This window comes from Phyllobates terribilis, unplaced genomic scaffold (assembly GCF_046119375.1).
Source record: "Phyllobates terribilis strain yellow unplaced genomic scaffold, ASM4611937v1 Scaffold_3__8_contigs__length_932513732, whole genome shotgun sequence".
NCBI classification, from domain to species: domain Eukaryota; kingdom Metazoa; phylum Chordata; class Amphibia; order Anura; family Dendrobatidae; genus Phyllobates; species Phyllobates terribilis.
The window spans coordinates 47,282,847-47,308,209 of NW_027362763.1; the positions used below are offsets into that span (position 1 = coordinate 47,282,847).

Here is a 25,363-nt window from a genome sequence, read left to right on the forward strand (position 1 = left end):
ATCAGTCACAGGATGTACAGGTAGACTAGAGGTCAGTCATGTGATGGGTAGACTAGAGGTTAGTCACACTATGTACAGGTAGACTAGAGGTCAGTCATGTGATGTACAGGCAGACTAGAGATCAGTCACATGATGTACAGGTAGACTAGTGGTCAGTCACAGGATGTATAGGTAGACTAGAGGTCAGTCACAGGATGTACAGGTAGAATAGAGATCAGTCACAGGATGTACAGGTAGACTAGAGGTCAGTCACACGATGTACAGGTAGACTAGAGGTCAGTCATGTGATGGGTAGACTAGAGGTCAGTCACAGGATGTACAGGTAGACTAGAGGTCAGTCACAGGATGTACAGGTAGACTAGAGGTCAGTCATGTGATGGGTAGACTAGAGGTTAGTCACACTATGTACAGGTAGACTAGAGGTCAGTCATGTGATGGGTAGACTAGAGGTCAGTCACACGATGTACAGGTAGACTAGAGGTTAGTCATGTGATGGGTAGACTAGGGGTCAGTCACACGATGTACAGGTAGACTAGAGGTCAGTCATGTGATGGGTAGACTAGAGGTCAGTCACACGATGTACAGGTAGACTAGAGATCAGTCACATGATATACAGGTAGACTAGAGATCAGTCATGTGATGGGTAGACTAGAGGTCAGTCACACGATGTACAGGTAGACTAGAGATCAGTCACATGATGTACAGGTAGACTAGAGATCAGTCACATGATGTACAGGTAGACTAGAGATCAGTCACATGATGTACAGGTAGACTAGAGATCAGTCACATGATGTACAGGTAGACTAGAGGTCAGTCATGTGATGGGTAGACTAGAGGTCAGTCACACGATGTACAGGTAGACTAGAGATCAGTCACATGATGTACAGGTAGACTAGAGATCAGTCACATGATGTACAGGTAGACTAGAGATCAGTCACATGATGTACAGGCAGACTAGAGATCAGTCACATGATGTACAGACAGACTAGAGATCAGTCAAATGATGTACAGGCAGACTAGAGATCAGTCACATGATGTACAGGCAGACTAGAGATCAGTCACATGATGTACAGGCAGACTAGAGATCAGTCACATGATGTACAGGTAGACTAGAGATGAGTCACATGATGTACAGGAAGACTAGAGATCAGTCACATGATGTACAGGCAGACTAGAGATGAGTCACATGATGTACAGGTAGAATAGAGATCAGTCACATGATGTACAGGCAGACTAGAGATCAGTCAGATGATGTACAGGCACATGAGAAGACAGTCACATGATATACAAGAAGATTAAAGCTCAGTCACATGATGAGTAGACTAAAGGTCAGTCACATGATGGACAGGCAGACTAGAGGTCAGTCACATGATGTACAGAAAGACTAGAGATAAGTCACATTATGTACAGGCAGACTAGAGATCAGTCACATGATGTACAGGCACATGAGAAGACAGTCACATGATATACAGGAAGATTAAAGCTCAGTCACATGATGAGTAGACTAAAGGTCAGTCACATGATGGACAGGTAGACTAGAGATCAGTCACATGATGAGAAGACTAAAGGTCAGTCACATGATGGACAGGTAGACTAGAGGTCAGTCACATGACGGACAGGTAGACTAGAGGCCAGTCATGTGATGGGTAGACTAGAGGTCAGTCACAGGATGTACAGGTAGAATAGAGATCAGTCACATGATGTACAGGTAGACTAGCGATCAGTCACAGGATGTACAGGTAGACTAGAGATCAGTCACATGATGTACAGGTAGACAAGAGATCAGTCATGTGATGGGTAGACTAGAGGTCAGTCATGTGATGGGTAGACTAGAGGTCAGTCACACGATGTACAGGAAGACTAGAGATCAGTCATGTGATGGGTAGACTAGAGGTCATTCACAGGATGTATAGGTAGACTAGAGGTCAGTCACAGGATGTACAGGTAGAATAGAGATCAGTCACAGGATGTACAGGTAGACTCGAGGTCAGTCACAGGATGTACAGGTAGACTAGAGGTCAGTCACATGATGTACAGGTAGACTAGAGGTCAGTCACATGATGTACAGGTAGACTAGAGGTCAGTCACAGGATGTACAGGTAGACCAGAGGTCAGTCACAGGATGTACAGGTAGACTAGAGGTCAGTCACAGGATGTACAGGTAGACTAGAGGTCAGTCACAGGATGTACAGGTAGACTAGAGGTCAGTCACATGATGTACAGGTAGACTAGAGGTCAGTCACAGGATGTACAGGTAGACCAGAGGTCAGTCACAGGATGTACAGGTAGACTAGAGGTCAGTCATGTGATGGGTAGACTAGAGGTCAGTCACAGGATGTACAGGTAGACTAGAGGTCAGTCATGTGATGGGTAGACTAGACGTTAGTCACACTATGTACAGGTAGACTAGAGGTCAGTCATGTGATGTACAGGCAGACTAGAGGTCAGTCACACGATGTACAGGTAGACTAGAGGCCAGTCATGTGATGGGTAGACTAGAGGTCAGTCACAGGATGTACAGGTAGAATAGAGATCAGTCACATGATGTACAGGTAGACTAGCGATCAGTCACAGGATGTACAGGTAGACTAGAGATCAGTCACATGATGTACAGGTAGACAAGAGATCAGTCATGTGATGGGTAGACTAGAGGTCAGTCATGTGATGGGTAGACTAGAGGTCAGTCACACGATGTACAGGTAGACTAGAGATCAGTCATGTGATGGGTAGACTAGAGGTCATTCACAGGATGTATAGGTAGACTAGAGGTCAGTCACAGGATGTACAGGTAGAATAGAGATCAGTCACAGGATGTACAGGTAGACTAGAGGTCAGTCACAGGATGTACAGGTAGACTAGAGGTCAGTCACATGATGTACAGGTAGACTAGAGGTCAGTCACAGGATGTACAGGTAGACCAGAGGTCAGTCACAGGATGTACAGGTTGACTAGAGGTCAGTCATGTGATGGGTAGACTAGAGGTTAGTCACACTATGTACAGGTAGACTAGAGGTCAGTCATGTGATGTACAGGCAGACTAGAGATCAGTCACATGATGTACAGGTAGACTAGTGGTCAGTCACAGGATGTATAGGTAGACTAGAGGTCAGTCACAGGATGTACAGGTAGAATAGAGATCAGTCACAGGATGTACAGGTAGACTAGAGGTCAGTCACACGATGTACAGGTAGACTAGAGGTCAGTCACAGGATGTACAGGTAGACTAGAGGTCAGTCACAGGATGTACAGGTAGACTAGAGGTCAGTCATGTGATGGGTAGACTAGAGGTCAGTCACAGGATGTACAGGTAGACTAGAGGTCAGTCATGTGATGGGTAGACTAGAGGTTAGTCACACTATGTACAGGTAGACTAGAGGTCAGTCATGTGATCGGTAGACTAGAGGTCAGTCACACGATGTACAGGTAGACTAGAGGTTAGTCATGTGATGGGTAGACTAGGGGTCAGTCACACGATGTACAGGTAGACTAGAGGTCAGTCATGTGATGGGTAGACTAGAGGTCAGTCACACGATGTACAGGTAGACTAGAGATCAGTCACATGATGTACAGGTAGACTAGAGATCAGTCATGTGATGGGTAGACTAGAGGTCAGTCACACGATGTACAGGTAGACTAGAGATCAGTCACATGATGTACAGGTAGACTAGAGATCAGTCACATGATGTACAGGTAGACTAGAGATCAGTCACATGATGTACAGGTAGACTAGAGATCAGTCACATGATGTACAGGTAGACTAGAGGTCAGTCATGTGATGGGTAGACTAGAGGTCAGTCACAGGATGTACAGGTAGACTAGAGGTCAGTCACATGATGTACAGGTAGACTAGAGGTCAGTCACAGGATGTACAGGTAGACTAGAGGTCAGTCATGTGATGGGTAGACTAGAGGTTAGTCACACTATGTACAGGTAGACTAGAGGTCAGTCATGTGATGGGTAGACTAGAGGTCAGTCACACGATGTACAGGTAGACTAGAGGTTAGTCATGTGATGGGTAGACTAGGGGTCAGTCACACGATGTACAGGTAGACTAGAGGTCAGTCATGTGGTGGGTAGACTAGAGGTCAGTCACACGATGTACAGGTAGACTAGAGATCAGTCACATGATGTACAGGTAGACTAGAGGTTAGTCATGTGATGGGTAGACTAGGGGTCAGTCACACGATGTACAGGTAGACTAGAGGTCAGTCACAGGATGTACAGGGAGACCAGAGGTCAGTCACAGGATGTACAGGTAGACTAGAGGTCAGTCATGTGATGGGTAGACTAGAGGTTAGTCACACTATGTACAGGTAGACTAGAGGTCAGTCATGTGATGTACAGGCAGACTAGAGATCAGTCACATGATGTACAGGTAGACTAGTGGTCAGTCACAGGATGTATAGGTAGACTAGAGGTCAGTCACAGGATGTACAGGTAGAATAGAGATCAGTCACAGGATGTACATGTAGACTAGAGGTCAGTCACATGGTGTACAGGTAGACTAGAGGCCAGTCACATGATGTACAGGTAGACTAGAGGTCAGTCACAGGATGTACAGGTAGACTAGAGGTCAGTCACAGGATGTACAGGTAGACTAGAGGTCAGTCATGTGATGGGTAGACTAGAGGTCAGTCACAGGATGTACAGGTAGACTAGAGGTCAGTCATGTGATGGGTAGACTAGAGGTTAGTCACACTATGTACAGGTAGACTAGAGGTCAGTCATGTGATGGGTAGACTAGAGGTCAGTCACACGATGTACAGGTAGACTAGAGGTTAGTCATGTGATGGGTAGACTAGGGGTCAGTCACACGATGTACAGGTAGACTAGAGGTCAGTCATGTGATGGGTAGACTAGAGGTCAGTCACAGGATGTACAGGTACACTAGAGATCAGTCATGTGATGGGTAGACTAGAGGTCAGTCACACGATGTACAGGTAGACTAGAGATCAGTCACATGATGTACAGGTAGACTAGAGGTCAGTCACACGATGTACAGGTAGACTAGAGATCAGTCACATGATGTACAGGTAGACTAGAGATCAGTCACATGATGTACAGGTAGACTAGAGATCAGTCACATGATGTACAGGCAGACTAGAGGCCAGTCACATGATGTACAGGTAGACTACAGGTCAGTCACAGGATGTACAGGTAGACTAGAGGTCAGTCACATGATGTACAGGTAGACTAGAGGCCAGTCACATGATGTACAGGTAGACTAGAGGCCAGTCACAGGATGTACAGGTAGACTAGAGGTCAGTCATGTGATGGGTAGACTAGAGGTCAGTCACATGATGTACAGGTAGACTAGAGGCCAGTCACATGATGTACAGGTAGACTAGAGGTCAGTCACAGGATGTACAGGGAGACTAGAGGCCAGTCACATGATGTACAGGTAGACTACAGGTCAGTCACAGGATGTACAGGTAGACTAGAGGTCAGTCACATGATGTACAGGTAGACTAGAGGCCAGTCACATGATGTACAGGTAGACTAGAGGCCAGTCACAGGATGTACAGGTAGACTAGAGGTCAGTCATGTGATGGGTAGACTAGAGGTCAGTCACACGATGTACAGGTAGACTAGAGGTCAGTCACAGGATGTACAGGCAGACCAGAGGTCAGTCACAGGATGTACAGGTAGACTAGAGGTCAGTCATGTGATGGGTAGACTAGAGGTCAGTCACAGGATGTACAGGTAGACTAGAGATCAGTCACATGATGTACAGGCAGACTAGAGGCCAGTCACATGATGTACAGGTAGACTACAGGTCAGTCACAGGATGTACAGGTAGACTAGAGGTCAGTCACATGATGTACAGGTAGACTAGAGGCCAGTCACATGATGTACAGGTAGACTAGAGGCCAGTCACAGGATGTACAGGTAGACTAGAGGTCAGTCATGTGATGGGTAGACTAGAGGTCAGTCACACGATGTACAGGTAGACTAGAGGTCAGTCACAGGATGTACAGGGAGACCAGAGGTCAGTCACAGGATGTACAGGTAGACTAGAGGTCAGTCATGTGATGGGTAGACTAGAGGTCAGTCACACGATGTACAGGTAGACTAGAGGTCAGTCACATGATGTACAGGTAGACTAGCGATCAGTCACATGATGTACAGGCAGACTAGAGGCCAGTCACATGATGTACAGGTAGACTACAGGTCAGTCACAGGATGTACAGGTAGACTAGAGGTCAGTCACATGATGTACAGGTAGACTAGAGGCCAGTCACATGATGTACAGGTAGACTAGAGGTCAGTCACAGGATGTACAGGTAGACTAGAGGTCAGTCATGTGATGGGTAGACTAGAGGTCAGTCACATAATGTACAGGTAGACTAGAGGTCAGTCACACAATGTACAGGTAGACTAGAGGTCAGTCACCTATGGTCTTGATGACGGCTTCCTGGAACATCCTCTCCTCGTGCTCCTTGATAATCTTAGTCCCGATGTTGATGGATGAGTCGTAGCTGCCGGTCAGCTCATAGTCAATACTCAGCCGCAGCTGCCTGAGCAACGTGTTAAACACCTCCAGCACGGTGGGGCCTGCACACAGCAAAGAAACGATTAGAGAAAGCTGCATAAAGGGCTGAGTGCATTCATCAGAAGAACTGACTAACCGACAAGTGTAACCTGCTCAATCACTACACATACTGAAATACTGACGTACATACCCACAGAACCAGTGGCGGCAATAACAGCAGCTTCAGAGAGAACCTCAACAATTCCAGCCCGGACAGTGGCAGCACTTTTACTGTTGGCATCAAGGTGGCTCAATAACTGCTGTATCACCAGGTGAGAATGCTGCGGCTGTGTGACATACCGAGACACGTAATCAATATCCTACAAGAGCCAGTGCTGAAAAACCTACACTGCCATATATAGGGAGTACTATTATAGTGCTTATATTCCTGTGCATAGGAGCAGTATTATAGTAGTTATATTCTTGTACATAGGGGCAGTATTATAGTAGTTATATTCTTGTACATAGGGGCAGTATTATAGTAGTTATATTCTTGTACATAGGGGGCAGTATTATAGTAGTTATATTCTTGTATATAAGAGCAGTATTATAGTAATTATATTCTTGTACATAGGAGCAGTATTATAGTAGTTATATTCTTGTACATAGGGGCAGTATTATAGTAGTTATATTCTTGTACATAGGAGCAGTATTATAGTAGTTATATTCTTGTACATAGGGGCAGTATTATAGTAGTTATATTCTTGTACATAGGGAGCAGCATTATAGTAGTTATATTCTTGTACATAGTGGGCAGTATTATAGTAGTTATATTCTTGTATATAGGAGGCAGTATTATAGTAGTTATATTCTTGTACATAGGGGGCAGTATTATAGTAGTAATATTCTTGTACATAGGGGGCAGTATTATAGTAGTTATATTCTTGTGCATAGGGGGCAGTATTATAGTAGTTATATTCTTGTGCATAGGGACAGTATTATAGTAGTTATATTCTTGGACATAGGGGCAGTATTATAGTAGTTATATTCTTGTACATAGGAGCAGTATTATAGTAGTTATATTCTTGTACATAGGGGGCAGTATTATAGTAGTTATATTCTTGTACATAGGGGGCAGTATTATAGTAGTTATATTCTTTTACATAGGGGACAGTATTATAGTAGTTATATTCTTGTACATAGGGGGCAGTATTATAGTAGTTATATTCTTGTACATAGGAGCAGTATTATAGTAGTTATATTCTTGTACATTGGAAGCAGTATTATATACAGCCCTATCTGTACCTACCTGGATACCCATCTTCGCCCACTAGTGGAGACTTTACCTTCCTACATTCAAGACACATCGGAGGTCCTTAGACGGGTCGACGGGGTCCTTGTGGATAAACAGACCCTCCTAGTCACGGCGGATGTTGAAAGCCTCTACACATGTATCCAACATGAATTGGGCCTGGAGGCCGTGCGCCTCTTTCTCCGGGGTTCCGGCCTGGACGGCCCCTCTGGGGAATTTTTGCTCGAGCTCCTGCACTTTGTCCTGCATCATAACTATTTTTTATTTAAGGACACTATCTATCTTCAGCGACGTGGCACGGCCATGGGAGCGGTCTGTGCACCCTCATACGCCAATCTCTTCCTGGGGGCATGGGAGAGGGATATTTTTGGCGATGGGGGTGTCCAGGATAGCGACCTGGTCGTGACATGGCTGAGATATATAGATGACATTTTTCTTTTGTGGCGGGGCTCAGTGCAGGAGCTTGAGACATTCATGGGCAGGTTGAATCACAATGAATGGGGTATCAGACTTACATATACCTATCATCAATCCAAAATGTCCTTCTTGGACATTAATTTGGAAATTGATGAAGGAGGGTACATACAGACAAATGTCTTTCGTAAACCGACATCTACAAATTCCCTTATTCATGCTTCGTCTGCTCACGCTACTTCTACCATTGGTGCCGTCCCGGTGGGACAATTCCTGAGGATGAGGCGCATATGCTCAACGGACTCTCAGTTTGAGATCCAGTCAGCTGATCTTACTCGACGATTCCAGGAACGAGGATACAGCAATAGATGCATCCGCCGTGGCTATAGGAGGGCGAGGGTTACTCCTCGTAACCATCTATTATATTCAACTCCATCTGGTGGGAAGAGAGAAATGGGGAGGATCCGCTACATCTCCACCTTCAATCACGAGTGGGGGGAGATGCGGCGGATCCTCTCCAAACATTGGACTGTTCTTGGTGCGGAGCCTTCCCTCCGTGAATTTGTGGGGGACTATCCACTCATGACACCTAGGAAAGCCAATAACCTCGGTGACATGTTGACACGGAGTCACTAAATTCCCCCTCCTACCAACCCGTTTGGGTCCCGTGGACCAAGACTTGGGTTCTTCCCTTGCGGCCGCTGTCTGGCCTGCGCCAATGCCGCGCGCTCTGTCTCCTTCTCCTCATCCGATGGCTCCCGGGACTATCAAATTCGCCACTTTATATCGTGTGCCTCAACCAATGTAATCTATTATGCAACCTGTGCTTGCAATTTAATCTATATTGGACTTACCAAGAGAGAGCTACGGGTGAGGATACGGGAACATGTGCGCGACATTGGCGCGGCCAAGACGGTGGCCGATCCACGGAGCTAAAAACCATTCCACGCCACTTCCAAAAAAAACATAATTGTGATCCCAAATCTTTGAAGGTACGTGGAATTGATATCTTACACTTGGGCTCCCGTGGTGGTGATTGGACTAAGATTCTGGCCCAAAAAGAAACAAAATGGATCATACGTTTGAAAACCATGTCTCCCCTAGGCCTTAACGAGACACTTAGTTTTGCTCCCTTCTTATGACATGACCTTTTCTCCATGGATCGTTCTCCGCCTTAGATGCCATGCTACTATGCTTTATTTATATTTGTGGCCCTAAATACTGTTCTTGCTGTTTTTAATTTGTGTATTTCGTTTTTAACATTATTTTGTGTGTTTTTTTCACCTTATTTATTTCATTATCCCCTTTTCCTTCTTTTTCTTGGTCCTTTCTTCCTTGGTTGTCAAGATACAACACATAAAAAGGAAAACATATTCTGACCCACGTGATGACTAAATTGGACCCTATGGGACTGGCGCTATATATGGACATTTGCTATATGTTTGACAACATTGTCTGTTTTCTTTCAAATTTTTGTATTTCAATGATTATTCCATGTAATACTTTGCCATACCATATCTGAGATGCATGATGTTCCCTGTATTTTGATCCTTTTCTATTTTCCGTGGGCTGTTTGCCTTTTGTTAATGGCAACTTTGTGTCTTGGGGATTGATTTGTGGTGCGCATGCGCCGGAGGTACGCTGTTTTCGGCCCGGGCACGACCGTCTTCTTCCTAGCCGCGCGCTTCCGGGGCACATATCATGTGCTTCCGCTATGCGTGTTGCCGGGTGACGGACGTTGCCCACGCCGATGGCACTCGACGTCCGGCGCATGCGCCGCTCGGCACTAATCATCTCCTCATTTCCGGTCACATGACCTAATATGCGGTCATGTGACCATGTATTAGACTTTAAAAAGGTCCTGGTCTCCTCTACACCTATGCCTCTTGAGAAAGCCCTCTGCTAAGGGGCGAAACGCGCGTCGAGGCTCTATTTGGGCCACTTGGTACTTCTAGTTCTCCTGGCCCTTGGCCTGTCTATTACTTTTATCTACACCTGTGCTTGGTAAGCGACACTCTGTATTTATATTGACACTGTATACTTACCTGTGCACCTGTACAGACTTGTGCATATGTATGGTGTCTGCTATTTCTACTATTTTTTGTGCTTGCCTTCTCCTCTTCCTCCACTTTGAGGGAATTTTGTCTGGTATATATACTTTGTATACATATTACTATGTGCTGTATTTTGTAATCCATTATCTATTCTGTGCTGCCACTTTCAGTGGCTACTTTTATATCTGGTATCTAATAAAGTTATATTGTTTTTATGCCTATATGTACTCGGCTTCTCCTATTATTATATTTATACTGCCATATATACGGAGTACTATTATAGTGCTTATATTCCTGTGCATAGGGGCAGTATTATAGTGCTTATATTCCTGTGCATAGGGGCAGTATTATAGTAGTTATATTCTTGTACATAGGGGCAGTATTATAGTAGTTATATTCTTGTACATAGGGGGCAGTATTATAGTAGTTATATTCTTGTATATAAGAGCAGTATTATAGTAATTATATTCTTGTACATAAGAGCAGTATTATAGTAGTTATATTCTTATACATATGGGGCAGTATTATAGAAGTTATATTCTTGCACATAGGGGCAGTATTTTAGTAGTTATATTCTTGTACATAGGGGCAGTATTATAGTAGTTATATTCTTGTACATAGGGGCAGTATTATAGTAGTTATATTCTTGTACATAGGGGCAGTATTTTAGTAGTTATATTATTGTACATAGGAGCAGTACTATAGTAGTTATATTCTTCTACATAGGGGCAGTATTATAGTAGTTATATTCTTGTACATAGGGGGCAGTATTATAGTAGTTATATTCTTGTACATAGGGACAGTATTATAGTAGGTATATTCTTATACACATGGGGCAGTATTATAGTAGTTATATTCTTGTACAAAGGGGCAGTATTATAGTAGTTAGTTTCTTGTACACATGGGGCAGTATTTTAGTAGTTATATTCTTGTACATAGGGAGCAGTATTATAGTAGTTATATTCTTGTACATAGGGAGCAGTATTATAGTAGTTATATTCTTGTACATAGGGGCAGTATTATAGTAGTTATATTCTTGTACATAGGGGCAGTATTATAGTAGTTATATTATTGTACATAGGAGCAGTACTATAGTAGTCATATTCGTGTACATAGGGGCAGCATTATAGTAGTTATATTCTAGTATATAGGGGGCAGTATTATAGTAGTTATATTCTTGTACATAGGGACAGTATTATAGTAGTTATATTCTTGGACATAGGGGCAGTATTATAGTAGTTATATTCTTGGACATAGGGGCAGTATTATAGTAGTTATATTCTTGTACATAGGAGCAGTATTATAGTAGTTATATTCTTGTACATTGGAAGCAGTATTATAGTAGTTATATTCTTCTCATAGGGGCAGTATTTTAGTAGTTATATTCTTGTACATAGGGGCAGTATTATAGTAGTTATATTCTTGTACATAGAAGCAGTATTATAGTAGTTATATTCTTGTACATAGGAGCAGTATTATAGTAGTTATATTCTTGTACATAGGAGCAGTATTATAGTAGTTATATTCTTGTACATAGGGGGCAGTATTATAGTAGTTATATTATTGTACATAGGAGCAGTACTATAGTAGTCATATTCGTGTACATAGGGGCAGCATTATAGTAGTTATATTCTAGTATATAGGGGGCAGTATTATAGTAGTTATATTCTTGTACATCAGAACAGTATTATAGTAGTTATATTCTTGTACATAGGAGGCAGTATTATAGTAGTTATATTCTTATAGCTAGGGGCAGTATTAAATTAATTATATTCTTGTACATAGGAGCAGTATTATAGTAGTTATATTCTTGTACATAGAAGCAGTATTATAGTAGTTATATTCTCGTACATAGGAGCAGTATTATAGTAGTTATATTCTTGTACATAGGAGCAGTATTATAGTAGTTATATTCTTGTACATAGGGGGCAGTATTAAAGTGGTTATATTCTTGTACATAGGAGCAGTATTATAGTAGTTATATTCTTGTACATAGGAGCAGTATTATAGTAGTTATATTCTTGTACATAGGTAGCAGTATTATAGTAGTTATATTCTTGTACATAGGAGCAGTATTATAGTAGTTATATTCTTGTACATAGGAGCAGTATTATAGTAGTTATATACTCGTACATAGGGGCAATATTATAGTAGTTATATACTTGTACATAGGGGCAGTATTATAGTAGCTATATTCTTGTACACAGGGGACAGTATTATAGTAGTTATATTCTTGTATATAGGAGCAGTATTATAGTAATTATATTCTTGTACATAGGAGCAGTATTATAGTAGTTATATTCTTGTTCATAGGGGGCAGTATTATAGTAATTATATTCTTGTACATAGGAGCAGTATTATAGTAGTTATATTCTTGTACATAGAGGCAGTATTATAGTAGTTATATTCTTGTACATAGGGGTAGTATTATAGTAGTTATATTCTTGTACATAGGGGTAGTATTATAGTAGTTATATTCTTGTACATAGGGGGCAGTATTATAGTAGTTACATTCTTGTACATAGGAGCAGTATTATAGTAGTAACATTCTTGTACATAGGGGGCAGTATTATAGTAGTTATATTCTTGTACATAGGGGGCAGTATTATAGTAGTTATATTCTTGTACATCAGAGCAGTATTATAGTAGTTATATTCTTGTACATAGGAGGCAGTATTATAGTAGTTATATTCTTATACCTAGGGGCAGTATTAAATTAATTATATTCTTGTACATAGCAGCAGTATTATAGCAGTTATATTCTTGTACATAGAAGCAGTATTATAGTAGTTATATTCTTGTACATAGGAGCAGTATTATAGTAGTTATATTCTTGTACATAGGGGGCAGTATTAAAGTGGTTATATTCTTGTACATAGGAGCAGTATTATAGTAGTTATATTCTTGTACATAGGGGCAGTATTATAGTAGTTATATTCTTGTACATAGGGGCAGTATTATAGTAGTTATATTCTTGTACATAGGATCAGTATTATAGTAGTTATATTCTTGTATATAGGGGCAGTATTTTAGTAGTTATATTCTTGTACATAGGGGGCAGTATTATAGTAGTTATATTCTTGTACATAGGAGCAGTATTATAGTAGTTATATTCTTGTACATAGGAGCAGTATTATAGTAATTATATTCTTGTACATAGGGGCAGTATTATAGTAGTTATATTCTTGTACATAGGGGCAGTATTATAGTAGTTATATTCTTATACATATGGGGCAGTATTATAGTAGTTATATTCTTATACATATGGGGCAGTATTATAGTAGTTATATTCTTGTACATGGGGCAGTATTATAGTAGTTATATTCATGTACATAGGGGCAGTATTATAGTAGTTATATTCATGTACATAAGGGCAGTATTATAGTAGTTATATTCTTGTATATAGGGGCAGTATTATAGTAGTTATATTCTTGTATATAGGAGCAGTATTATAGTAATTAAATTCTTGAACATAGGAGCAGTATTATAGTGGTTATATTCTTGTACATAGGGGGCAGTATTATAGTAATTATATTCTGGTACATAGCAGCAGTATTATAGTAGTTATATTCTTGTATATAGGGGCAGTATTATAGTAGTTATATTCTTGTACATAGAGGCAGTATTATAGTAGTTATATTCTTGTACATAGGAGCAGTATTATAGTAGTTATATTCTTGTACATAGGAGGCAGTATTATAGTAGTTATATTCTTATACCTAGGGGCAGTATTATAGTAGTTATATTCTTGTACATAGGAGCAGTATTATAGTAGTTATATTCTTGTACATAGGAGGCAGTATTATAGTAGTTCTATTCTTATACCTAGGGGCAGTATTATAGTAGTTATATTCTTGTACATAGGGGCAGTATTATAGTAGTTATATTCTTGTATATAGGAGCAGTATTATAGTAGTTATATTCTTGTACATAGGGGGCAGTATTATAGTAGTTATATTCTTGTATATAGGAGCAGTATTATAGTAGTTATATTCTTGTACATAGGAGCAGTATTATAGTAATTATATTCTTGTACATAGGGGCAGTATTATAGTAGTTATATTCTTGTACATAGGGGCAGTATTATAGTACTTATATTCTTGTACATAGGGGCTGTATTATAGTAGTTATATTCTTGTACATAGGGGGCAGTATTATAGTAGTTATATTCTTGTATATAGGAGCAGTATTATAGTAGTTATATTCTTGTACATAGGAGCAGTATTATAGTAGTAATATTCTTGTACATAGGGGGCAGTATTATAGTAGTTATATTCTTGTACATAGGGGGCAGTATTATAGTAGTTATATTCTTGTACATCAGAGCAGTATTATAGTAGTTATATTCTTGTACATAGGAGGCAGTATTATAGTAGTTATATTCTTATACCTAGGGGCAGTATTAAATTAATTATATTCTTGTACATAGCAGCAGTATTATAGTAGTTATATTCTTGTACATAGAAGCAGTATTATAGTAGTTATATTCTCGTACATAGGAGCAGTATTATAGTAGTTATATTCTTGTACATAGGAGCAGTATTATAGTAGTTATATTCTTGTACATAGGGGGCACTATTAAAGTGGTTATATTCTTGTACATAGGAGCAGTATTATAGTAGTTATATTCTTGTACATAGGGGCAGTATTATAGTAGTTATATTCTTGTACATAGGAGCAGTATTATCGTAGTTATATTCTTGTACATAGGGGCAGTATTATAGTAGTTATATTCTTGTACATAGGGGCAGTATTATAGTAGTTATATTCTTGTACATGGGGCAGTATTATAGTAGTTATATTCATGTACATAGGGGCAATGTTATAGTAGTTATATTCTTGTACATAGAAGAAGTATTATATTAGTAATATTCTTGTACATAGGGGCAGTATAATAGTTATATTCTTGTACATAGGGGCAGTATTTTAGTAGTTATATTCTTGTACATAGGATCAGTATTATAGTAGTTATATTCTTGTATATAGGGGCAGTATTTTAATAGTTATATTCTTGTACATAGGAGCAGTATTATAGTAGTTATATTCTTGTACATAGGAGCAGTATTATAGTAGTTATATTCTTGTACATAGGAGCAGTATTATAGTAGTTATATTCTTGTATATAGGGGCAGTATTTTAATAGTTATATTCTTGTACATAGGAGCAGTATTATAGCAGTTATATTCTTGTATATAGGGGCAGTATTATAGTAGTTATATTCTTGTACATAGGAGCAGTATTATAGTAGTTATATTCTTGTACATAGGAGCAGTATTATAGTAGTTATATTCTTGTACATAGGAGCAGTATTATAGTAATTATATTCTTGTACATAGGGGCAGTATTATAGTAGTTATATTCTTGTACATAGGGGCAGTATTATAGTAGTTATATTCTTATACATATGGGGCAGTATTATAGTAGTTATATTCTTATACATATGGGGCAGTATTATAGTAGTTATATTCTTGTACATGGGGCAGTATTATAGTAGTTATATTCATGTACATAGGGGCAGTATTATAGTAGTTATATTCATGTACATAGGGGCAGTATTATAGTAGTTATATTCTTGTATATAGGGGCAGTATTATAGTAGTTATATTCTTGTATATAGGAGCAGTATTATAGTAATTATATTCTTGAACATAGGAGCAGTATTATAGTAGTTATATTCTTGTACATAGGGGGCAGTATTATAGTAATTATATTCTGGTACATAGCAGCAGTATTATAGTAGTTATATTCTTGTACATAGAGGCAGTATTATAGTAGTTATATTCTTGTACATAGGAGCAGTATTATAGTAGTTATATTCTTGTACATAGGAGGCAGTATTATAGTAGTTATATTCTTATACCTAGGGGCAGTATTATAGTAGTTATATTCTTGAACATAGGGGCAGTATTATAGTAGTTATATTCTTGTATATAGGAGCAGTATTATAGTAGTTATATTCTTGTACATAGGGGGCAGTATTATACTAGTTATATTCTTGTATATAGGAGCAGTATTATAGTAGTTATATTCTTGTACATAGGAGCAGTATTATAGTAATTATATTCTTGTACATAGGAGCAGTATTATAGTAGTTATATTCTTGTACATAGGGGGCAGTATTATAGTAATTATATTCTTGTACATAGGAGCAGTATTATAGTAGTTATATTCTTGTACATAGAGGCAGTATTATAGTAGTTATATTCTTGTACATAGGGGGCAGTATTATAGTAGTTATATTCTTGCACATAGGGGGCAGTATTATAGTAGTTATATTCTTGTACATAGGGGGCAGTATTATAGTAGTTATATTCTTGTACATAGGGGGCAGTATTATAGTAGTTATATTCTTGTACATAGGAGGCAGTATTATAGTAGTTATATTCTTATACCTAGGGGCAGTATTATAGTAGTTATATTCTTGTACATAGGAGCAGTATTATAGTAGTTATATTCTTGTACATAGGGGGCAGTATTATAGTAGTTATATTCTTGTACATCGGAGCAGTATTATAGTAGTTATATTCTTATACCTAGGGGCAGTATTAAATTAATTATATTGTTGTACATAGGAGCAGTATTATAGCAGTTATATTCTTGTACATAGAAGCAGTATTATAGTAGTTATATTCTTGTACATAGGAGCAGTATTATAGTAGTTATATTCTTGTACATAGGAGCAGTATTATAGTAGTTATATTCTTGTACATAGGGGGCAGTATTAAAGTGGTTATGTGGCACCCCAGGGGTCTGGTTTCCACAGTAACGGCAATGTTATGTCTGAGAGCAGGTGGGAGGTCTCTTGGTCAGGAATCCTATGCATGCCACACCTCCTGCCCAGTCCTGGGAGGGGAAGAACTTCCCCTATATAAACCTGGGGCTGAGGCAGGGTTAGAGAGTTCAGAGGGAGAGTTCAGCCAGGAGGGCTGACAGGGAGCTGTGGCTCCGGCTGGGCCCAGCTCCTGGGCCATGCCAAAAGTAGAGACAGAGAAGAGAAGCAGCTATGGGAAGAAACAACAGGAGCTCTGTGGGAGCAGTGTTACAAGGAGTCAGGGGCTGGCAGCTGCAGAGCTCGCCCTGACTGAGAAGATTTCTTACCGGACCCGGAGTCCGAGGCTGTGGGGACTAATTCCTACCCAGCAGCAGAATCCGTCAGGCAGGGGATTTCAGGTCCTCTGGCCAAGAAACCCGAAGGCACGGTCACACGCATGGGACCAGCACCGCCGTCGTGGAGCGGAAGCTACTAGAAGGCCCCGAGTCACCGGCCATACGGGTGAGCACCACACGGTACACTCAGGGACGTGGGCTACTTTTACCCGCCTCTAGCAAGGTAGCCAGAAGAGTACAGTTAGCTGCGAAGGCCTACAACTCCGCCTGGCCAGGGGAGATCCCATCTGCTCAAGGACTGACCAGGCCCCGATCGCTAGCAAGTACTCCGGGAGGGTCTATCTTTGTCACCAGTAAAGACCCTGAACTACACGCATCGTCTCTGAGTGGTTCCTGCTACCCCCATCATCCACGTCGGCTGCCCTGAGGCCATACCCCTCCCGTTGGGGGTTATACTATCACGCTGCACAATTCTACCACCGGCCTCAGCGGTCTGCCCTGCAGCAGCAGCTCCTTAGCTGTACTCAACGGGTGGCGTAGTCGTCCAACATCTACCGCTAATACAGCGCCACTTAGTTTGACTCCCTGGGCACGGACCGGGTCACCGCCACGAGACTACAACCCTCAAGAGATCCGGCTCCGGGTAATCTCCTGCATGCGCAACGCTGTGCGACACAGGCACAGGGGTGCGTCAACTTTTGGCGTAGTTGGCAGGATCTCGTGCCCGCAACCACCGGGTACTGCGTGCCTGAAAAAGACTGTTCAAACTTACCTGTGGTGAAGATTCCCGCCATCCGGCGCCATCTTCCGCTTCCTTCCCGCCATCGGTGGAGTTTTCCCGCCATTCGGCGCCATCTTCGGCCTTCATCCCGCCATACGTGGAGTTTTCCCGCCATTGGACGCCATCTTGAGGACGCCGCGCGGGAAGAAGAGGGGCGTGGACTCCGAAAGCGCGCGAGAAACTGAAGCCCCGCCTCACGTCCGGACGTTGCGTAAGGTCCTGGAAGGAGCCCAGCAGACGCCGACGTCACAGGAGCGCGACAGAAGGTCCTCAACCCTGACGATCCACTGCGGAGCCGCGGCCTACGGAAGAGGATCATCGCAAGGTAGGCCACGGTCCACTAGGGGGGAGAAGGATGTCGGATACGGAGGAGAGCTTCACCGCTTCAACCCCCGCCAGCGCCACCGCTGTTGCGGTCATGCCTTTCACCATGCCCTATATCCCGGGGGCAGCCTGGCTACCCCAGTACTCAGGGGAGTCACATACCCTGCATGACTTTAGAGAAAAGCTGGATAGCCTCTTCCAGGTGTACCCCCTCACAGAGGAGCAAAAAGTGAGCATCCTGGTGGCCCAATTAACCGGGGCAGCCCAAAGGGAGGTAAAGTCCTGGCCACCTGGGAGGAGGACTGTCGCAGAGATACTAACCCAGCTAACCGAGGAGGAGCTGCAGTACTACCAATACGAGGAAAGCCAAGAGGACCCGGACGGGTCTGAGGACTACCCTCAGGAGGGAGCACAAAGAGGACATAGCTACTGAAGGGAAGTAGCGTGAATAAAGAGCTGTAAATAGTTACCCGTAAGGGTACAAGGACTGCTGCTAATTAAAATATGGTCCCCGTTGGGATTAGTGAATTGTTCCCCATGTGCCCCTATCTTAAACCAGGCTGAGGACTGTGAGCAGCCATTCCTTATCCCCACTGACCGAGGACTGAGAGCGGTCGTTCTTTCCCTCTACCTGGCCGAGGACTGAGAGCGGCCATATCCTGTAAATAATTATGTGTTTCTAGTAATTTACAGGAGTCTTTGGTGGATTTACCGGGAATCCTTTGTACAGTTAGTGGAGCGTAACCCAGGATGGACTAAAAGACTGTTAAGGACTCGGGGCAGGACAGACCCCTACCTGGTTAGGTCTCCCTGTTTTGGTGAAATGGACACCTTTGTTTTCTTCAAAGACTGCGCCCGGTTGCGGACACGCCGTAACCATCTTTATGTGTTTTTCTTATTGTATTATTATTGTTATTATCTTGTTATGTTTTTCTAAAAATATGTTTAGTCCCGGAGTACTAAATTTCACTAGGGGGGAATGTGGCACCCCAGGGGTCTGGTTTCCACAGTAACGGCAATGTTATGTCTGAGAGCAGGTGGGAGGTCTCTTGGTCAGGAATCCTATGCATGCCACACCTCCTGCCCAGTCCTGGGAGGGGAAGAACTTCCCCTATATAAACCTGGGGCTGAGGCAGGGTTAGAGAGTTCAGAGGGAGAGTTCAGCCAGGAGGGCTGACAGGGAGCTGTGGCTCCGGCTGGGCCCAGCTCCTGGGCCATGCCAGAGGTAGAGACAGAGAAGAGAAGCAGCTATGGGAAGAAACAACAGGAGCTCTGTGGGAGCAGTGTTACAAGGAGTCAGGGGCTGGCAGCTGCAGAGCTCGCCCTGACTGAGAAGATTTCTTACCGGACCCGGAGTCCGAGGCTGTGGGGACTAACTCCTACCCAGCAGCAGAATCCGTCAGGCAGGGGATTTCAGGTCCTCTGGCCAAGAAACCCGAAGGCACGGTCACACGCATGGGACCAGCACCGCTGTCGTGGAGCGGAAGCTACTAGAAGGCCCCGAGTCACCGGCCATACGGGTGAGCACCACACGGTACACTCAGGGACGTGGGCTACTTTTACCCGCCTCTAGCAAGGTAGCCAGAAGAGTACAGTTAGCTGGGAAGGCCTACAACTCCGCCTGGCCAGGGGAGATCCCATCTGCTCAAGGACTGACCAGGCCCCGATCGCTAGCAAGTACTCCGGGAGGGTCTATCTTTGTCACCAGTAAAGACCCTGAACTACACGCATCGTCTCTGAGTGGTTCCTGCTACCCCCATCATCCACGTCGGCTGCCCTGAGGCCATACCCCTCCCGTTGGGGGTTATACCATCCCCGCTGCACCATCCTTCCACCGGCCTCAGCGGTCTGCCCTGCAGCGGCAGCTCCAAAGCTGCATTCAACGGGTGGCGTAGTCATCCAACATCTACTGCTAATAGACTCGCCACTTAGTTTGACTCCATGGACACGGACCGGGTCACCGCCACGAGACTACTACCCCCATCTGATCCGGCTCCGGGTAAGCCCCCGTGCACGCGATGCCGCACGACACAGAAGGCCCAGGGGCGCGTCAGTTATATTCTTGTACATAGGAGCAGTATTATAGTAGTTATATTCTTGTACATAGGAGCAGTATTATAGTAGTTATATTCTTGTACATAGGAGCAGTATTATAGTAGTTATATTCTTGTACATAGGAGCAGTATTATAGTAGTTATATTCTTGTACATAGGGGGCAGTATTATAGTAGTTATATTCTTGTACATAGGAGCAGTATTATAGTAGTTATATTCTTGTACATAGGAGCACTATTATAGTAGTTATATACTCGTACATAGGGGCAATATTATAGTAGTTATATACTTGTACATAGGGGCAGTATTATAGTAGCTATATTCTTGTACACAGGGGACAGTATTATAGTAGTTATATTCTTGTACACAGGGGGCAGTATTATAGTAGTTATATTCTTGTACACAGGGGGCAGTATTATAGTAGTTATATTCTTGTACATAGGAGCAGTATTATAGTAGTTATATTCTTGTACATCGGGGCAGTATTATAGTAGCTATATTCTTGTACATAGGAGCAGTATTATAGTAGTTATATTCTTGTACATAGGGGTTGTATTATAGTAGTTATATTCTTGTACATAGGGGGCAGTATTATAGTAGTTATATTCTTGTACATAGGGACAGTATTATAGTAGTTATATTCTTATACATATGGGGCAGTATTACAGTAGTTATATTCTTATACATATGGGGCAGTATTATAGTAGTTATATTCTTGTACATAGGGGGCAGTATTATAGTAATTATATTCTTGTACATAGGAGCAGTATTATAGTAGTTATATTCTTGTACATAGAGGCAGCATTATAGTAGTTATATTCTTGTACATAGGGGTAGTATAGTAGTTATATTCTTATACATAGGGGGCAGTATTATAGTAGTTATATTCTTGTACATAGGGGGCAGTATTATAGTAGTTATATTCTTGTACATAGGAGCAGTATTATAGTAGTAATATTCTTGTACATAGGGGGCAGTATTATAGTAGTTATATTCTTGTACATAGGGGGCAGTATTATAGTAGTTATATTCTTGTACATCAGAGCAGTATTATAGTAGTTATATTCTTGTACATAGGAGGCAGTATTATAGTAGTTATATTCTTATACCTAGGGGCAGTATTAAATTAATTATATTCTTGTACATAGGAGCAGTATTATAGTAGTTATATTCTTGTACATAGAAGCAGTATTATAGTAGTTATATTCTCGTACATAGGAGCAGTATTATAGTAGTTATATTCTTGTACATAGGAGCAGTATTATAGTAGTTATATTCTTGTACATAGGGGGCAGTATTAAAGTGGTTATATTCTTGTACATAGGAGCAGTATTATAGTAGTTATATTCTTGTACATAGGAGCAGTATTATAGTAGTTATATTCTTGAACATAGGTGGCAGTATTATAGTAGTTATATTCTTGTACATAGGAGCAGTATTATAGTAGTTATATTCTTGTACATAGGAGCAGTATTATAGTAGTTATATACTCGTACATAGGGGCAATATTATAGTAGTTATATACTTGTACATAGGGGCAGTATTATAGTAGCTATATTCTTGTACACAGGGGACAGTATTATAGTAGTTATATTCTTGTATATAGGAGCAGTATTATAGTAATTATATTCTTGTACATAGGAGCAGTATTATAGTAATTATATTCTTGTACATAGGAGCAGTATTATAGTAGTTATATTCTTGTACATAGAGGCAGTATTATAGTAGTTATATTCTTGTACATAGGGACAGTATTATAGTAGTTATATTCTTATACATATGGGGCAGTATTACAGTAGTTATATTCTTATACATATGGGGCAGTATTATAGTAGTTATATTCTTGTACATAGGGGGCAGTATTATAGTAATTATATTCTTGTACATAGGAGCAGTATTATAGTAGTTATATTCTTGTACATAGAGGCAGCATTATAGTAGTTATATTCTTGTACATAGGGGTAGTATTATAGTAGTTATATTCTTATACATAGGGGTAGTATTATAGTAGTTATATTCTTATACATAGGGGGCAGTATTATAGTAGTTATATTCTTGTACATAGGGGGCAGTATTATAGTAGTTATATTCTTGTACATAGGAGCAGTATTATAGTAGTAATATTCTTGTACATAGGGGGCAGTATTATAGTAGTTATATTCTTGTACATAGGGGGCAGTATTATAGTAGTTATATTCTTGTACATCAGAGCAGTATTATAGTAGTTATATTCTTGTACATAGGAGGCAGTATTATAGTAGTTATATTCTTATACCTAGGGGCAGTATTAAATTAATTATATTCTTGTACATAGGAGCAGTATTATAGTAGTTATATTCTTGTACATAGAAGCAGTATTATAGTAGTTATATTCTCGTACATAGGAGCAGTATTATAGTAGTTATATTCTTGTACATAGGAGCAGTATTATAGTAGTTATATTCTTGTACATAGGGGGCAGTATTAAAGTGGTTATATTCTTGTACATAGGAGCAGTATTATAGTAGTTATATTCTTGTACATAGGAGCAGTATTATAGTAGTTATATTCTTGAACATAGGTGGCAGTATTATAGTAGTTATATTCTTGTACATAGGAGCAGTATTATAGTAGTTATATTCTTGTACATAGGAGCAGTATTATAGTAGTTATATACTCGTACATAGGGGCAATATTATAGTAGTTATATACTTGTACATAGGGGCAGTATTATAGTAGCTATATTCTTGTACACAGGGGACAGTATTATAGTAGTTATATTCTTGTATATAGGAGCAGTATTATAGTAATTATATTCTTGTACATAGGAGCAGTATTATAGTAATTATATTCTTGTACATAGGAGCAGTATTATAGTAGTTATATTCTTGTACATAGAGGCAGTATTATAGTAGTTATATTGTTGTACATAGGGGTAGTATTATAGTAGTTATATTCTTGTACATAGGGGGCAGTATTATAGTAGTTATATTCTTGTACATAGGAGCAGTATTATAGTAGTAATATTCTTGTACATAGGGGGCAGTATTATAGTAGTTATAATATTGTACATAGGGGGCAGTATTATAGTAGTTATATTCTTGTACATCAGAGCAGTATTATAGTAGTTATATTCTTGTACATAGGAGGCAGTATTATAGTAGTTATATTCTTATACCTGGGGGCAGTATTAAATTAATTATATTCTTGTACATAGCAGCAGTATTATAGTAGTTATATTCTTGTACATAGAAGCAGTATTATAGTAGTTATATTCTCGTACATAGGAGCAGTATTATAGTAGTTATATTCTTGTACATAGGAGCAGTATTATAGTAGTTATATTCTTGTACATAGGGGGCAGTATTAAAGTGGTTATATTCTTGTACATAGGAGCAGTATTATAGTAGTTATATTCTTGTACATAGGAGCAGTATTATAGTAGTTATATTCTTGTACATAGGTGGCAGTATTATCGTAGTTATATTCTTGTACATAGGTGGCTGTATTATAGTAGTTATATTCTTGTACATAGGAGCAGTATTATAGTAGTTATATTCTTGTACATAGGAGCAGTATTATAGTAGTTATATACTCGTACATAGGGGCAATATTATAGTAGTTATATACTTGTACATAGGAGCAGTATTATAGTAGTTATATTCTTGTACATAGGGGGCAGTATTATAGTAGTTATATACTCGTACATAGGGGCAATATTATAGTAGTTATATACTTGTACATAGGAGCAGTATTATAGTAGTTATATTCTTGTACATAGGGGGCAGTATTATAGTAGTTATATACTCGTACATAGGGGCAATATTATAGTAGTTATATACTTGTACATAGGGGCAGTATTATAGTAGTTATATTCTTATACCTAGGGGCAGTATTATAGTAGTTATATTCTTATACATAGGGGCAGTATTATAGTAGTTATATTCTTGTACATAGGAGCAGTATTATAGTAGTTATATTCTTGTACATAGGAGCAGTATTATAGTATTTATATACTCGTACATAGGGGCAATATTATAGTAGTTATATACTTGTACATAGGGGCAGTATTATAGTAGCTATATTCTTGTACACAGGGGACAGTATTATAGTAGTTATATTCTTGTACATAGGGGTTGTATTATAGTAGATATATTCTTGTACATAGGGGGCAGTATTATAGTAGTTATATTCTTGTACATAGGGGGCAGTATTATATTAGTTATATTCTTGTACATAGGGGGCAGTATTATAGTAGTTATATTCTTGTACATAGGGGACAGTATTATAGTAGTTATATTCTTGTACATAGGGACAGTATTATAGTAGTTATATTCTTGTACATAGGGGCAGTATTTTAGTAGTTATATTCTTGTACATAGGGGCAGTATTATAGTAGTTATATTCTTGTACATAGGGGCAGTATTATAGTAGTTATATTCTTGTACATAGGGGGCAGTATTATAGTAGTTATATTCTTGTACATAGGGGGCAGTATTATAGTAGTTATATTCTTGTACATAGGGGGCAGTATTTTAGTAGTTATATTCTTGTACATAGGGAGCAGTATTATAGTAGTTATATTCTTGTACATAGGGAGCAGTATTATAGTAGTTATATTCTTGTACATAGGGGCAGTATTATAGTAATTACATTCTTGTACATAGGAGCAGTATTATAGTAGTTATATTCTTGTACATAGGGGCAGTATTATAGTAGTTATATTCTTGTACATAGGGGCAGTATTATAGTAGTTATATTCTTGTACATAGGGACAGTATTATAGTAGTTATATTCTTGTACATAGGGGCAGTATTATAGTAGTTATATTCTTGTACATAGGGGGCAGTATTATAGTAGTTATAT

The 25,363-nt window shown here is 40.1% G+C and overlaps 1 protein-coding gene and 1 long non-coding RNA gene across 3 annotated transcripts in view; both read right to left on the bottom strand.

Annotated features, from left to right (window-relative positions):
- The window catches only part of LOC141258758 (uncharacterized), a 286,567-nt gene that overhangs the window by 87,993 nt on the left and 173,211 nt on the right, over nucleotides 1–25,363 (bottom strand). The window lies entirely within an intron of this gene.
- The window catches only part of EFR3B (EFR3 homolog B), a 277,327-nt gene that overhangs the window by 79,193 nt on the left and 172,771 nt on the right, over nucleotides 1–25,363 (bottom strand). For both annotated transcript variants that reach the window (XM_073673849.1, XM_073673850.1), the window contains 2 exons: nucleotides 6,684–6,819; nucleotides 6,394–6,555 (listed from right to left, as the gene is read on the bottom strand). In XM_073673849.1, the coding sequence (XP_073529950.1) occupies nucleotides 6,394–6,555; nucleotides 6,684–6,819 (298 nt within the window). The remainder of the gene's footprint in view (nucleotides 1–6,393; nucleotides 6,556–6,683; nucleotides 6,820–25,363) is intronic.